Consider the following 17,465-nt stretch of genomic DNA (forward strand, 5'->3'; position numbering starts at 1 on the left):
TGAATGAAGAAATGAGCAGCGAAAGGATGCTGCACTTTCCTCTCTGCTTATTTGGATCCTCCAGAGATGCCTGGTGAAGATGCTGTGAGTTACTTTTATTTTACAAAAGCTGAGGATAAATAGAGAGTCTGAGGAAGACGACAAGCATACGGTAGCATACAGTCTCCCAAATAATCCAATGTCATGAATCTCCAACAAAGGGTATTGAAGTTTCTTGTTGTAACCACACAAGCTAAGTAAGAATTCATATTATCCTAAGTAATTTTATTATCCTATGGGGAAAAAAGCGGTTGCAATGTCTTGCTCTTCAAATGAATTCCACCTTAAGATAGAATTGGTATTGTTTAATAAAATTAAATCATCGTGTCTGAGCACTAACTCATCTTCAGAACACAGGACAATGAATCAAACCCTCTGGGATACATTTTAGACAACGTATTCTGAAGTCCTCCATTTATCATGAGCGAGAGCCTTGGGCTATTTTTGTTTGACAAAGCTGAGGTAATAGAAAACATCAACTCCCAATCAAACACTTATCAAAGTAATGAACAAAGTGTCTCTAAAATTACCAGTTTCGTTTGAGCCAGGCTGAAGCCCATGTTGTCTTTCGTGAACATAAATCATGCATGTGAATAGGTCTTACAGTAGAATGTAGTAATTCTACAAGTCAGAGCTATGATTGAAACCTCAAGACAAAAACAAGAAGAAAGAAAAACAAGATCTGACAATGTACTCTAACATAACAAACCATGGGCCTATTGTATTGAAAAAAGGGCAAAAATTGCTGAAGCTCCACTACATGTTGGAACCACTGTCAATTGCGTTGTGCCTCTGGCCACACCCCAATCAGCGATGTCATAGCAGGTATTTCTCATCAGCTGTTAAAGGCAGAGCCATCACCAACTAGGGTTTGGTCAGAAGTAAATCAGGTTAGAAATTTTCAGCCCAAGGTGAGCAGTGCGGCAGCAGTTTTCTGAAGGTTTATGTCAGCAAACAGCCAAGGAAGTCAATAATACACAGGTACAATGTAACAACTTTTAGTTACGAACATCAGTGTAGAGTTGTTAAATGGATGACGCTCAAACTCACATATTAGTGCTGATTATGTGACTGTTAAATAGTGATATAGAACTGGGATCACAGTGAGCACCTTCCGTCACGTTTTCCCTGGATCTCCAGTGGGCTAAACAAGATGAGCCCTCCCCATATTCCATGTCATCAGTAAACACAATTTCCACAACCTACTATCTATTCTTAAATTTAAACCTGAGTCACAGCAGTATACAACTTCTAGAGTGGTAATCAAATCCAGAAATGAAATATGCACAAAGGCACTGTAAGTGTAAGAGGGAAAGATGCTCAAAAATAGACATAACTTTTCTGCTGCACTAGTCCATGGGTGATACTGTGATATATTGACATGTATTATACATAAAATTGTGATATATGCACAAATGGATGAGGTATTGCATAAATTGTTAATTAGTTCTGAATTATTTGATATGTTTTTTTTTGAATTATTCAGAGAAAACAATTTAACATTGACTGATTCTCAATAGTTAGGGAAGATGCCTTCAGGTTGGCTCACGATCGTCGAGCACCGATGGAAAAAATATCATGATTTCGGAAGATACAGGGACTTTACGTGGAGTACGTGAATGCACCATGACACTGGCAGCTAGCCTAGCCGGCTAACTTGGCTAATCTGATTTATCGCTTGAGTTAAGCGCACGTAACGCTAGCCAGGATTACCAAATTTAGTTTTCCATATCTAGTGTTTAACGCAATATCCATCTGACATCAAACAGTCACTCATTACAAGAATGGCATCGCTTGGGGAGCCTGTGCGGTTGGAAAGAGGTAAACTTAATTGGCTAGCCAGCGTTAGCTTAGAAATATTTGTTGTGCTCCCAGGGAGACGTTAACCTAGCTTACCTAGCATTAGCTGAATATAACTGGTGATTGTTGTTTTAGACTGCATACATTCTTCTTTAGTCGAATAATGTTGCGTTAACGACGGCTTGCGGATAGCTAATGTTTATGTCTTTGATTTATGGTGTGTATTATTGATATCGAGCTAAAGTAACGACAGCTTTCACAGTTACATTGTTATACTTTTCACACCAGCTAACTAGCTAATATTTATGACAACAGAGTGGTCATTTAACCGAGCTGATTTGCTAAAGGTTCAATTCGTGTTAGCAGCAGCAAAAAAAAATAAGCTTTATACACTTTGGTACACTGGCTTAATCATCATTAGCAGCAAGGATGAACAGGAGGAAATATTTATCCTGAAATATTTATACTGAATACTTTCTTTCAACCTAATTTTTCCATTTAACGAAACGCTCTGACATGTCTGCTTACACACTGTGGCTGGACAGTATAGAAAACCCAGATTGTTATTTAATCTTAAAAGGATTTAATCACAGTAGCAATTTACAGATCAAGTGAACAATAAATTTTCTTTCTTCTAATAACTGTAATAGAACAATAATAAACTTTTAAACTAATGCAAATATATGAACACAATATTTGAGGGAGACTGCATACTTATGTTATAGAGCCTCTGATGATGTTTGTCCCCATCCTCTTTGTGATGGCAGAGGCAGTTACTTATTTGTAAAACAAGAGTTTAATGATTTGCTGATTTTTTTAAATTTTTTTAATGAAGTTCCAGCATATCATTTAGCGCCTCATCCTGCTCTTAAGAGTGATGTACTGGAGGTTGCCATATTGAGTTATGTAGCGTCATAATGATGTTTATTTGTGGCAGTTTAAACAGTGCTGTGAACCAGGAAGAGCTCCCCCACAGCGACAAATCATTTATAACCATAAAGAATGTGCAAATTAAGGTAAAATAAGTCTTAAACTAAAAAAGACATGTTAATTGACAGCAAATTTATTCCTTGTTAAATGATGAGTTAATCATTTTAGACATTTATCAAGTGATGACATTAAACATTTGTTAGGCTTAGTCATAGTTTCTTGGTTTTATATTGGTACAGATTGAGCACTGATGTTCACACAGGCAAGAGTCAGCAGGCAACAGTGTGAAGGTCTCCATTTGCAGAAATCAGTGAAAACTTTGATGGAGACATTTATGTTTTTTTGTTGACAGATATTAACCGGGCTATTGAGCTGCTCGATAAGCTCCAGAGGACGGGGGAAGTGCCTCCCCAGAAGCTGCAGGCGTTGCAGAGGGTCTTACAGAGTGAATTCTGTAACGCTGTCAGAGAAGTGAGACACTGGGTCTTCATGATATTCTTAAAACATTTCACTGTGGCATTAGAAATGGCATTAGATCATTTCTCCTCTTTTGATGTTAAACTTAAGTGTTTAAAAACTTGAGTTTGGTGTAATTACTTTGTGGTTAGTTTTTGGAAATGTGGACAGATGCTTCAGGGGTGTGATGAAATATTGTCCAACAATTTCTCCTCAGGTGTATGAACATGTGTACGAAACAGTGGACATCAACAGCAGTCCTGAAGTCAGGGCCAACGCCACTGCTAAGGTGGAGTCAAATACCATTTTAATACACAAGCATTTGCACACCCTTTTTCTTATCTTAATTTCAAACCATTTATTTCTTAAAGGCACTCTAGTTAAACACTTCACATTGTGTTTTGAGTGTAGGTAATACCCAAAGGTTTTTAACACCACCTCTTGTGAATTTGTAGGCTACTGTGGCAGCTTTTGCAGCAAGTGAGGGACACTCACATCCACGTGTCGTGGAACTTCCCAAGACAGAAGAAGGCTTGGGTTTCAACATAATGGGTGGAAAGGAGCAAAACTCACCTATTTACATCTCACGGATCATCCCAGGAGGCATTGCTGACCGTCACGGTGGCCTGAAGAGAGGCGACCAGCTTCTGTCTGTTAATGGAGTGGTACGTTGAATCACGACATAACCTAAAAATGTTATGTTTGAGCTTCAGCATGACGGCTAATCATCCTGATCCAATTCATTGGATCAGTGTCAGTGCCAATACTAGTCTTATTAGGTGGATCAGCTGCATACAACATATTTATTAGGCCTCAGGGATATGCACAGAAATAGTAAAGATGAGAATTAGTGAATGTATGTGTGAAATAGTTTGTTAACAAAAAATAACTGAGTATCCTTAAGACTCTTTCCCATTAGCCACAGCATTCAGCAGTTGTGCTTGCTGCTCTACTTAGGTAGTTAAAAATTCCAGATAAGCCAGAGACAATCATCCATTTAACTTTATTGCTTAGTTTGTTCTCATTAAAATGTCCACATTACAGACTTTTATATGATGAGTTGAACTAGGTTTATGTTGAAACTATGTTCCAATACCTGTAAAATCCTGAGCTCATTGTTTCTTCCAAAGTTACTACATATCGTGTGGAACTTGAGCCGAACAATTGCCCACAGTATATTGCTTTTTTATTATAAACCTACAATATAAACTTAACAGCAATGGTTGTAAATCTGTGATAAAATCTCACAGTACATTTCTGTGTTATTTGATTTTTCCCAGAGTGTTGAAGGTGAGCACCATGAGAAAGCTGTGGAACTCCTCAAAGCAGCTCAGGGCACAGTGAAGCTGGTAGTAAGGTACACCCCCAAAGTCCTAGAGGAAATGGAGTCACGCTTTGAGAAAATGAGGTCAGCGAAGCGCCGGCAACAGAACAACTATCCCCAGTAGGATTTTTCCATGTAGATGCCCAATCCCCATGTCTCTCCTCTTCTAGCCTTCTGGCCATCTGTGCTGGTCTCTTTCTTATCTCCCTGCTCAAGAAAACACATAACAAAAATGTTTGGTTTTAGTTGCCACTCACACATACTGTATATTGTGCTTCTGTCCCACTGTAGCATTTTTAATATTCACCTCTGTTACTGTATTAGACACTATGACTCTAGACAAACACTAGATTGATTATGATTGTCAGTGGAGGTGGTCTCTCACACGTGTGCATTATTTTTGAATTGACAATTTGAATGCAACTTTGAGAACTTTGAGACCAACTACAGAGCTCCTTTGACTGGAAAGGTAGTGTTTTTAATTCTTTGGTCACAGCCACTACCAAGTGCCTCAGGGCAAACACATTCATCCTATGTACTGTGTCGTTCTTTGTTTCTTTTTAATGGTTTAAAGTCTGGTAATTAAATGCTTGTTGGCAGGAATTAGTACATGCTTTACAACTGTTATTCTCAAAATCGTTTCTTTTGGAGGAGTTAATGAGTTTGAATTTGCTAGAAAGAAATAGTTTTATGTTTGATAATAAGGGAAACCATTGAAAGGACACTTCAAATCGAATGTGATATACCATCTTTAAGGTTTTTCTCTGGGCTTACCTTCTAAGTTTCCTAACTTCATACCACACTATAAAAAGCCCAGCAGGTACTGTAAGTGATGTAATGAGGTCTCAGCACAACACATGAACTAAATTCCTGCCGCCACACAGACTCACATTTTTACTCTTATCAAAGTAATAAACCTTCACATGCATGAACTCTGCAGTCAACAAGACACGAGATGAAAGCTGCCTGATTAATTTGTCTTGATGTAAATCAGGAATTTACTAAATGTTATATTTGTCTTTAGCCAGGTACAGTAGTTAATGAGAAGTCAGTTCCACAGCATTTGTCTTCGATCTTCACTAGAAACTGGTGGTTGGTATTGTTTGCATCATTTAGTGACAATACAAAGCAAAGAAAAGTAACACATTCACAATATCAAGCAATCTCTTTATGTCACAGTAATGCCTAATGTGAGCTTTCCTCATTGTTTTGATGAATGAAAGGGCAAATGTTAATATCACACATACTGTATATGGCCATTACATATTCACGAAGTGTTAAGGGTGTTATGTTGTAAATTTGTTGCAATGGCATATCATTCATTTCTATTTTTGTCTGTTTTTAACACTTTGTTACTCCATGTCTTACTCAAAACAAAAAGTGTGTCTTAAATGAAGCATTAACTACTGTTGAACTTATCATTGAGATTTGTAAAAGTTATTTGTACACATAATACCACGGCTGGGATAAGGATTAACAAAGACGAGAGTAAGCCCATACATTTCAATAATTTGGTAGAGCAATAAGTTTAAACATTTTCCTACCTGTGTGTCACTACACATTTATTGCCATATAGTACCTAGACATTTTTACTTTTAACAGTCATCCTAGCTACATTAAAGGCAATATTTCAGTTGCACCCATGTACTCTGCATTTAATATACAAACTGCACATCACGTTAAAATAAGAATGATACTGACAAACATGTCATTACTCAGTACTGCCAGTCATTGACAGATCTGATATACAGTTTTAAGCAGGCCACCATCAAACCACCAATTTGTAGGCTCCTCATGCGTTTACATATATAACATTTACAAACAAGGCTTTATTAGTGTTTGCAGAATGCATGTTTAGATATCATACTGATATTCCTCGTATCATGAGAAAAAAAATCTTATGATGTGAAATATTCATTGAGAAGTCTAAATCTAAATCCCCTCTTACCCCCCCCCCCCCCAATTTAGTCTTTCACTGTGTGGGACAGTAAACTGTCCCCAGAACAAATTTAATTTCAGAGATGTATTCACAGAAGTGTTTTGTTTCCATGGTAGATACAATATCCTGTACATAGCATATAGAATACCATAAACTAGGCTTTAGCTGCATAAGCCATACTATTGTCCAGTCTCAGGATCAACACATTGCATATTTGAGACAGGAGGGTGGTAACAATGAAGATAGTTGTTATTTATCTAACTGGTGTAGAGATTAAATGGATGGTGGGTAAAGTGACAGAAACATGGGAATGTATGAACTTTACCTTCAGCTTCATTCTCTTTGAATGGTGTAATAGATGTCCTGAGCTGTTCTTCAGAAACACTTTATGCCATGTAATGTTAATGGATATCCAGTTGAGCTTGCCACTTGGCATATACTGTCATGACTGACATGGCATAATGAGCTGTACAGTTATTATGACCAAGGCATCTTGAAAACAGGTCACTGATAGTTTCTGTTTGCTTGTGTAGCTGCTTTTGTGGTGTTGTTACTCCAAAGCTTTTGCTCTCTCTTTTTTTCATTTGATGTTTTTGGTATTTTATCTGCCATCTCCTCAAATAAGGTTCAATATGACATCAGTTGCTCCAACAAACTGTAAATAGCTCATTCAAAAGTAATGAAGCGCTTTTTGGCATAACAAATGTATATTGTTTTCTCAAGCAAAATATGCTTGTGTGTTTCTGTGATCTGGAAATCTGTCCTTAAAATAATTTACATCACTAAATGCAATGAAATGCATCATCGAGTGCTAAAAATACCATTATCAGTGCAAGGTCAGGGGAAGATTGAATATTTTTCCACAAACCATGGCAGTCGGTGATGCTGTGATAATTTTTATTTAACGATTGGAACTAAAATTGTGGTTTACAAACAATTTGTATACCGGCATCTTACTTTTGTTTGTTGCAGTCTCTTATGTCCATTATTATCCTCCTTGTCAACTTCTAGTCTGCTGTTCATTTAAATGTCAGGTTTACCTGCAGGACTATCTTCACTCAAGTCAGTGAAAGGTGTCATTAACTTATTTCTAATTGTATGTTACTTTAATATTGATGAGCACGTAGCCCAGATGTATTTAGAAGGTGTGCTCCCTTTAATCCATTACTCCTTAAAAATGCTGAATTTTGGGACAAAGTATAAAACAAAACACACACAGTACTGCAAGACGTGAATGCAAATCAACTATCTATGCAAGGTCTTTTAAAACTTTTGAAAATCTCCTGTATTGGTGCAAAAATAATTGTCCTTTTACTACAGAATGTTATTGAAAAGTCCTACTTTAAGGCTGTGTGGACAAATGTCTAATGTAATATGACAATTCTGGGACCGCTGCACTTAAACACATTGGAGTGACATAATGTTATGAGATATTTACAATGTTTGTTATTGTGACATTCTCATATTGATCACCATCAAGTTAACAGCGAAGATTTCAATGTGATATTAGCCTTGCTATCTAATTAATGATTGTTAGGATGCATGTAGAAGAATAGGCTTATGTGAATGTGTGGCTAGTAGTAAACCATTCCACAGGCTACTTTGAGCATACTTTTGTTTTGAGGAATAAAATTTAGTAGAAGATTCGGGGTGTACATAAAAGTTGACATGTCTTAATATAATGTATAGTTTGGCCCTTGATTGTGTTTTATTCAACATTAGATATCTAGCTTCACTGCTCACACACCTACACACATGTATAGTAAATCAGGAAAAAATGTAATGAGACTTGGAATTGATATTACACAGTCACTATCCACTGAATGTCACTTACCATTGTCTAAGTTAGTTGCAAAATTTTGTGAAGTAAGTTTCAACTTTCTACCCGTTTTCCTTGTCTACATATTGGAATGGCCAATAGAGTATTTTTTATAATAGTTTTCTTTTGATATTTTTCTCAATTTTTATAAGTGGTTTTCCTAAAAGTAAATACCAGGAATGATTGGTACTTCCATTTTGACTGTGTACCACGGCCATATCAGTGGAGCCTCTGAAATGCAGCACTGATGTAGAGGGGTTAGTCTGATCTTGTGACTGTATGAACTTACAGACTAAAGAGAGGGACCGTCTTACATCAGCGCTTCTTTTCTGAGATCTGAACTGATTCTTCTTTTCTTTTTAGTACCAAGACCAAACTTGCAACATTTGTGAAAATTTTGATAATGCTTTGAACTGTTTTAGTCGGTGCTTGTTTAGGATTATTACCTGTAGACTGTGTTGTGTTATTTTGTGTTCTCTGGTTTGTTAACTAATTTACTGTGTTACATGGATGTGGAATGTAAAATGTTGTGATGTAGAATATAATAATATTTGGACTGGAGGCTAAATAAACAGTGCTTAAATTTATGACTTTTGGGGGTCTTCTTCTTGAACATCTTTTACACACACTGCATTTTAGTCTTTGGCTCAGTAACATCAGGAACAACCACTAAAAGTGAAAGGACTGGGAGAGGACACGTGTGATCCCATGACTTCATAATCAAAACATTAAGATGTTTACTGGCATGTCTTTTATCATTTTGACTTATATACACATATGGCTGATATTTTATGAAAATTCAGAGCATGCACGCAACGCACAGTGAGAGCTCCTTTTTGACGCAAAGGGAAACATTTTTGCTGTCGAATACAGTTGGAAGAGTGAACCCAGAATAAACTTTCATTCTCAGCTATTGAAATGGTTTGTTATTTTCTGAAGAATCTGTCATGCTGCTGTCTACATTTATGTACTGCAGCAGGTTTTCCAATAAATGTTCTTCCTTTGCCTTCAATGCTTCACTGCTCTATCACTGTCTTGCCTTAATTGTAGGAAAAGCAAGAAACAAGAGACAGGAATAGAAACTTGGTAAGAGCAACTTGTCGCAGCAGTTATGATACAAGTTCAAATTTTTTTTCTTTCACCTGCAATTTCTTGGTCAAAAACCATGTCAGCAGTAAGTGGAAATATTCAAATATAGAGGGATGGACAAAATTACAATATATTTTAGTCGTTTCCTACTTTTCTGTCATGCTCCCATTTGCAAGCCAAAAGAAAAACATGTTTCTCATTTTTGCCAATGAAAAATTCCAGTAACACATTGCCCAGAACATTTTTTTTTTTTTTTTTTTACAACCAAAGAACAAAGTTTTTGATGTTATATTGACCAGACCTGCACTCTGGATATAGTTATGTTAAGAGGGTGGTTTCACCTAGATGCACTGAAACATACTGTAGATGAGAGGAGCTCTGTAACTGAAACTCAGTGGTAGATTAGGGCTGGTTGCCTGGAACCAAACTGTGCACGTGACAGCGATTCATTAGAGCTGGTTGTTCACACTACAGCTTGAGACCAGAGCACAGCTGCTGGTCTCTCATGGTGTGGACCCTTTTTCATTGCAGACCCTTGTGTGTGGATGGTTCACTTGTCTTTTCTGGCAACTGAAATCAATCACACCAAGGAGCAAACACAGCAGCAGCACCAGGGGCTGAGGAAGAAGCAGGAGGCCAAACTAGATCCAGAGCCAAATTGGCAGAAGGAGCAAACAAGGAATAAGGGATGACTCATGTTGTTTGACTGTATAACACACATACACACATTTGAATAGTCAGAGAGGAATAACATTTATAGATCAAAAGACGCTGCCATTACTGAGAGGTGAGTGAATTGATGCAGAATTACAAAAGCACCAACTTTTAATCACAAAAAGATGTTAATGAATTCTAAAATATATTCTGTGATGTGTTGGAGAAAACTTCATTTCTATAATGAATGATCAGATGCAGTCTGGGGGAAATTACAAAAAGCAGAAAGCTGAGTAAAGCAGCCAGAAAGAGACATATCCTTGATTTTAAAAAAGGACTATAGAGCAGTGGTTGGGATGTACATTGGATTTTTTTTTATTCTGTCGTAAAAAAGAACTATTTTATACATAGAAGAGAAAGGACACAGAAAAAAGTTGTACTGAAATTCTGTACTTTAGTGTACAACCCTGTTTCAAAAAAAGTTGAGACACTGTGTAAAATGTAAATAAAAACAGAATGTGATGATGTGCAAATCATCTAAACCCATATTTAATTGAAAATAGAGCAAAGACTACATATCAGATGTTGAAATGGTGAAATTTTATTGATATATGAAAAATATATGCTCAATGTGAAATTGATGCCAGCAACATATTTCAAAAAAGTTGGGACAGGGACAACAACAGATTGGCAAAGTTGTGTTATGCATAAAAAAAAAATAAATACCTGGTTGAATATCTCACAACTAATTAGGTTAATTGGGAACAGGTCAGTAGATGAGTGGGTATAAAAAGAGCCTCCCAGAGAGGCAGAGTCTCTGTGCAGTGACGATGTGGAGAGGTTCACCGCTCTGTGAAAGACTGTGTGGGCAAAGAGTGCAACGATTGAAGAATAATGTTACCCAATGTAAAATTGTAAAGAATTTGGGAATTTCAGCATCTGTGGTTCATAATAGCATGAAAAGATTCAGCAGTTGAAATCCTATATCAGGTAAGAATGGGATACAATTGCACTTTCAAAAATCCAGCAACTGATCTCCTCAGTTCCCCAACATTTACAGAGTGTTGTTATCGAGGTGATGCAACACAGTGGTAAACATGCCCCTGTCCCAGCTTTTTTGAAACATGTTGTTGGCATAAAATTCAAATTGATCATACTATTCATAAAACAATAAAATTTCAGCATCTCAACATTTGATATGTCGTCTTTGTTCTATTTTCAGTCAAATATGGGTTTACAAGATTTGCAAATCATCACATCCTGTTTTTATTTACATTTCACACAGTGTCCCAACTTTTTTGGAAACAGGGTTGTACAGAAAAATGAACACCCTTGGTACTTGAAGTACACGCAAAATAATTGTATCACTATTTATCTTGGAAGATCATGACATTAAATGGTGAAATCATGCAAATATTTTATGCATTTCTCAGTTTTGTTTTTGTTTGTTTTTTCTGGTGCACTGATGACAGTGAAAACACCATGGGGGATAAAGTGTAGAACAAAATTAAACCCGTAAAAACACGTGAATAACTTACTTTGCCCTTGTGCATGCTGGGAGGTTTCCCTATCAATGTTTAATCTCTCTGCTCATTTTGTGTTTATAAAATGTAAATGCAAGATAGCGTCATGCAAAACAAGAACAAAAAAATCACTCATCAAACTCGTTTCAAAGATCTGATTTAGCTGTGAGGGTAATCTATTATCCTGATTACAGCATGTTAGCCTGGATTAGTAAAGCATAGGGGTCCAGGTGTGGTGAATCTGCAGTTTTCAACTCTTAACATATTGTACGTTGCACATTCGGTGGGTGAACAGTAGGGGTCGCTTCCGGGTTTCATCGCTCATTGGAGAAGACGAAGAAGAAAAGCGGCGTCTTCCGTTTCCGTCATCTGACGTTTCTTCCTTTCTGTCCGCGCTAACCTCGGAGTGAACACGCGTTCGCCTTTCTAGCTCAAGTGAGTGTCTTTTTATAACGTAATTAACGCACTAATCACTGAGAGAATACGCATGGTATCTCAAGAAATAAGTAAACCTCTTGCCTTGTTAACTCAAAGACCTGAAAGAGTGGCATCTTAGCAGTATTTAGTCTTTTTATGCACCGCACCGTCACAGCAGCTAGCTAAGCTAATGTTAACGGCACCAAGCACACGCCGCCACATGGGTGTAAAACCTGCTGTGTTGTTTCTCTTGCCACGTTTTAAACGGTTTTATTCGAGTACATTGAACTAAAATTAACGAGGCTTTGCGTTAAATGCTTGTTAACGTTCATACTCAAAATATCTCGCTTATACGACCAGTAAATCGGCGCTGAACTGTTATATTGCTACTGATAATTCATTAATTAAAAACGTTTTGGCAACTAAATATTTCATATTTATGGTGACAGTTTGTGAAATCCTACCAAAACAATTTGTGCTTTTAAGTTTGATAATACTGTCAAACGGCATAGCTTCATTTCATGCTGTTCAAATCACAACGAAATAGGCCAATTAAGCTTTAGGAAGCGCAGCCAATGTTGTTTTCCACATGTGATCAAAGTAATATTTCTGATGAAGTCTACAGATGAGATTAGTCCTAAGTGTGTTTTAAAATCACCAAGAAATGAAAGGAAGGTTTTTCCTTCAGCCACAAGGCTTGATTCTTGAATTAAGATATTTGGTTAGATCTGAAATATGCAAGACAGCCTTATTTCTGAACTACAATCAATCAGCAGGGAAGGAGGATGGTTCAGAGTAGGAAGCCAGATTAGAAATGCTGGCAGTCTGTTGTTAATCTGGTATTTACTTGACAGAGTGCCTAAATGTTAGACATAAATTGCCACATTTTTGGTTTTAATGTTTTTCCTCTGAGAAGTGTAAATCTGTTAAAAGGAGCAGAATTTTATGAGGTTTGAATTGTCCATTATCACATGCTGAAAGTTTTAATTTTCCTGTTTTTCAGGATGCGTTACGTTGCTGCTTACCTGCTCGCCGCCCTGGGTGGCAATGAAAACCCAGATGCTAAGGACATCAAGAAGATCCTGGAGAGTGTTGGCATCGAGACCGAAGATGCACGCCTGGACAAGGTACAAAGTAGCCTGCTTTTCGTCGTCCGCATGTGTTCTGGTGGCAGTTTTACCAGCATTACCTCTGTGATACCCATATAATTTGATCTCTTTCTCAACAGGTCATCTCTGAGCTCAAGGGCAAGAATGTGAATGAGGTGATCACGACAGGTGAGTTTGCCACTGTGCCATTATTTCCATTTATTGTGCCTGTGTAGTGTTTTGTAGATTTTTATAGTTTTGGCTTTGCTGAAACTGGTTGGTCTGATCTCACAATTAAAGCAGCACCAGGCAGGAGTTGAACACTAAAACACACCCCTGAATTAATCCAAAATACAAGCAACTGCGCACTGAATGATAATTTCATATTGCAGTACAGTAGATCCAAGAAATGTGCAATTTCCAGGGATTAAATTACAGGATTTCTAGATGCAAATGTCCCTTAAAAAGCCATTAACCCTTCAATAGTTTTTGGCCATCATTGCACAAAGCTGTTAAGTGTTTTTAAGTAAGTTGATGAGCTATCTGATAATACATCAGGCTTGATTTGCTTACATTCTATGAATAAGATCCTTTTTTAAATTATTTTCATTGTATATCTGAATGTGTTGTTTGGTTAGATTGGGTCAAAGTTTTATGACTGTGTACCTTTAGTATTGTTTTAGTATCAGTGGCAATGTAATACATATGATTAATGGTGTTTTCTTAAAGGTATTTACTTCAAACTTGATATTTTGGTTTGATATCAGCCTTCGCTGAAAAAATCAGTATATGATAGCCAAGCAGACAAAAGCAGTGTTCACGTGACTAAAACTGTAAAATAAGTCAAAATATTATCAATTTAAGGCCAAGAAAGACAATGTTTATGCTAGTATTACTATATCTTAATTGCTAGATTGTATCTAATGATATCCACATACAGTTTCTGACCTATCTTGTTTCTGGCTGCTGATTATCAATGTTATCACTTGTGCTTGATGTCTGCCAACTCGTGTCTCCTCAGGTTACAGCAAGCTGGCCAGCATGCCAGCAGGCGGTGCCGTCGCAGCCGTTGCCAGCTCTGCGGCTGCTGGCTCAGGCGGAGCCGCAGCCCCTGCAGGTGAGCATTGTAGCTTAGCACCTTGTTTGTCTGCATCAGTGACACTTGGCACCAGTACCATTACCCTCACCTTGTATGCTAACAGAATTACATGAAACCAAATGAGTTAGTCATCATAAGTTGCATTTTCATAGAGTTAAATGTTACAAACACTACATAATTTAGCCTGACTTTAAAACAGTGGGTTCAGGTCAGTAATATGATCTGTTTTTAGTCGGTTATTTTGGAGAAATTGGTGTCACAATTTGCATGTTCGAGTACAGTGACTTCACATTACCACGTTTGTCACGTAAACCCAACAATGGTTGACAGATGTTTTCTAAAGATTGCATGAATTACCTAAGTGACCTTATAAGCATAGATGTTAATGTGCTTTGCTGATTATAGCACGAAATTATATCAAGTGCGTTTCGTTTTGCAGCTGAGGAGAAGAAGGAAGAGAAGAAAGAAGAGTCTGAGGAGTCCGATGACGACATGGGATTCGGCCTGTTCGACTAAACTTTTTCAAAAGATGAATAAAGTTTATAAAAAACCTCAACTGTTTAAACTTTTTTTCTGTTCTGTTTCTAATAAAGTTTTATTGCTATTTAGTAGGATAGAAAATAGTCTTTTACACAGTTTATAATGAAGCAAATATTCTAACATTTCTTTAAATGAGTGAAAGGAGGGGGGAAAAAAGACTTTTATGCGCATTCAAAGTTTGTTATGAACTGCCACATTTTCTCGAATAATCAAAAACAAAATTGACAGTTGATCAATTTCAGAGTTCCAGTGTCAATATTTGACATGTGGGTTGACAGTGTTGGTCCCCAGCTGTAATTGTGTCAAAGGACACCAGAGCAATTACACTGTTGCTGCCAGGTAGTGGCTCATATGTCATGTAATTGAGCCATTTGGCCAACGGAGGGCGATATTGAATTTTTCATAGTAAACACATAAGTACACAGGAGACAGCGGGTCCTCATGTCCCTCATGTTGGGCAATGTGTTATTATAAATAATCAGAGAAGATGGACATGGATCCGTACCACACATCCTGTCCGTGGCTGTACCTTTTGATTATTTGCGGTTAAGAAACTCCGACCAATGAGTGCAGGAGGCTCACACGGCTGCGGCTGCGCAGTGGGTCCATGACATGCGATGACTGATGTTTCATACACTTACATTCGCTTTGAATGACAGGCAGCACAGCGACGGTTGGAGGATGAAAATAATATAATTACTTTTCAGTATAAACACCTAGGATCAAAGTCGTGTTGGTTTCAAAGTGATCTCAGTAATGTAGAAGGGCTCTGACGTAAAAAAAAAAAAAAAAAAAAAGATGGCGGGGATATTTTATTGTTGCTGTTCCTGCAGAACACAAAGACATGTCAGTAGTTAGTCTTAGGCAAAATATTTCATCTCACAGTCTTAGATTTAAAAAACAAATAGCCTATATTGCACCTTTTCATTATAAACTTATTTAAAAATGAACAAATGATATACAGTGTTGTGAATGTTGGCCTAGAAAGATCCTAAATGCATTTAGCCTGTAAGATTTTGCCAGGGGACGGACAACATAGCTCATTATAAAAGGAGCAGACATGTCTTCATGGGTACTAAGGGTTACTCAGGTCAGCTCAGTTCACTAAAGGTACGCAGGAAGGTTCAAGGGTCAACATCCTGAATGTCAATTATTTACAGCAGCTTAATAATCTATAAATTACCCAGCAAACCAATTTCAATAGTAAGAGTAAGTTTTTGTAACCCCCTCCACCTCAGAAGAATGGGATACAATGAAAATGCACATATGGCAGCACCAGACCTTTAATGAGATCTTAAACCTTTGGTCCACTGCCTCTCAGCTGCAACTGAACATTATGATCTACAACACCGTATCACACAGTGTTCCAAAACATGTCAGTACAAACAGATTATGACTAGATTACTAAAACCACACTTTACTGTGTACTCTTACAGCCCCGATTACATCATCTAAGGCACGTTTTTGTTGCACCTCTCAGGCAGTATCTTCTAATAAACACAAAGCCTACATATCTTTGTTCCTAAGTGAACACTGGCAGGCTGTAAACCCAATTATGGCTGTAAGCGGAACATATGTTATAAATGGATCTTTGGGCCCATATAAGTCTACAGAGAGTGCTGCAGTCTGTGTTCGCCATGGGTATCATACAAATACAAAAAGATTAGCGTTTCTTATTTTGTTTATTTATTTTAGCTGACTTTGTGGCAGCTCTGTCTCTGAAACTAAATCCACACTCTTGTTTAAATACAGCTGCGTACTCATGACCTCTGAGTATAGCACATGTGCCAACCAGACTTTAATTTAGAAGCATGTACAATGTAAGCACATTATCAATATCACCCTAAAATGAGATTTTGAAACAGGGCTCCTTATCGCGGTGGGGCCTGAAGTCAGGTAATAAAGCTGGACCCTTTTTTATGTCATTTGACCTGGTGAGCCTGGGGCAACAATGAAACAAACTTAACTGTGGATTTTTATGAACGCAACTCATATGTCTTAATCAGCCAGTTAGTCATGTCCTGGTGTGTGACTATAACACTGTTACTTAATCTCCAACTTTTTCAATTGGCTAATGTCACTGGAAAAAAAAAAATCACAGGACTGACTCGTGTGTTTAAAGCTGACTAAGTAGGTGTGTGTCTGTGTCCCTGAGTTTTTTTGTTTTTTTGAGTCTGTGGACAGAAAGTGTTGTATGCTGTAGAGATTTGTAGTCCTCTACACTGTTCTAAAATTGTGATTTTAGGCTTTAAAAATAAACTTGATCCCTTTCTCAGCTTTAATTCTTCTAATCCTAAATATACTGCCAAAACAAGCAAGCTAGTTTTACTGATTCACAAACCATGGACAAGCATAACGCAATATTCTTTCTAATGTGGATTCAAATTCTATCTATTCCGCATAGCTGTATTTTGTTCCTATATTATGTTAAACCAGAGATTTTTAATTTATTTAACTTTGGTCAATTTCTTAACTTTTATTCAGTAAGTTCATTAGAAAATTTTATGATAAATTCTTATTAATTATACTTTTATTCACCATGCCCAGTTTTTCTAAATCGTGATGGGTGGTCCATGAAGGATATACATTATAGAAAGAAAAACAAAAATTATACTTCCATATGAAAAAGGTGTCATTGTAGTGAAAGGCTCCTTTGGAGTGTAATATTGGAATATTTTTATTAATGTATCAAAATATAAGCAGCATTTTATGTTGTAGCTAGTCAAGATGGAATGTAACAATTTACTC

The 17,465-nt window shown here is 37.1% G+C and overlaps 2 protein-coding genes and 1 long non-coding RNA gene across 3 annotated transcripts; 2 read left to right on the top strand and 1 right to left on the bottom strand.

Moving 5' to 3' along the window:
* Positions 1 to 1,659: 1,659 nt before the first annotated feature.
* Positions 1,660 to 8,894, top strand: lin7c (lin-7 homolog C (C. elegans)). Its single transcript, XM_071488707.1, has 5 exons — positions 1,660 to 1,860; positions 3,122 to 3,240; positions 3,443 to 3,514; positions 3,681 to 3,890; positions 4,506 to 8,894. The coding sequence occupies exons 1-5, from the start codon at positions 1,824 to 1,826 to the stop codon at positions 4,671 to 4,673; spliced, it is 606 nt and encodes a 201-aa protein (XP_071344808.1). The 5' UTR covers positions 1,660 to 1,823; the 3' UTR covers positions 4,674 to 8,894.
* LOC139627700 (uncharacterized) lies at positions 4,496 to 11,729 on the bottom strand. Its single transcript, XR_011692611.1, has 2 exons — positions 11,589 to 11,729; positions 4,496 to 4,756 (listed from the first exon to the last, which is right to left on the bottom strand). It is a non-coding gene; the product is annotated as an uncharacterized lncRNA (long non-coding RNA).
* Positions 11,730 to 11,858: 129 nt separating this feature from the next.
* Positions 11,859 to 14,733, top strand: LOC139627699 (large ribosomal subunit protein P2-like). The gene is made up of 5 exons (XM_071488710.1): positions 11,859 to 12,008; positions 12,994 to 13,117; positions 13,219 to 13,267; positions 14,100 to 14,195; positions 14,617 to 14,733. Exons 2-5 carry the CDS (start codon positions 12,995 to 12,997, stop codon positions 14,691 to 14,693), a joined length of 345 nt encoding a protein of 114 aa, XP_071344811.1. The 5' UTR covers positions 11,859 to 12,008; position 12,994; the 3' UTR covers positions 14,694 to 14,733.
* Positions 14,734 to 17,465: the final 2,732 nt, after the last annotated feature.

This window comes from Trachinotus anak, unplaced genomic scaffold, assembly GCF_046630095.1.
Source record: "Trachinotus anak isolate AG129_WGS33_773 ecotype Australia unplaced genomic scaffold, CSIRO_AGI_Tana_v1 ptg000011l, whole genome shotgun sequence".
Lineage (NCBI taxonomy): Eukaryota > Metazoa > Chordata > Actinopteri > Carangiformes > Carangidae > Trachinotus > Trachinotus anak.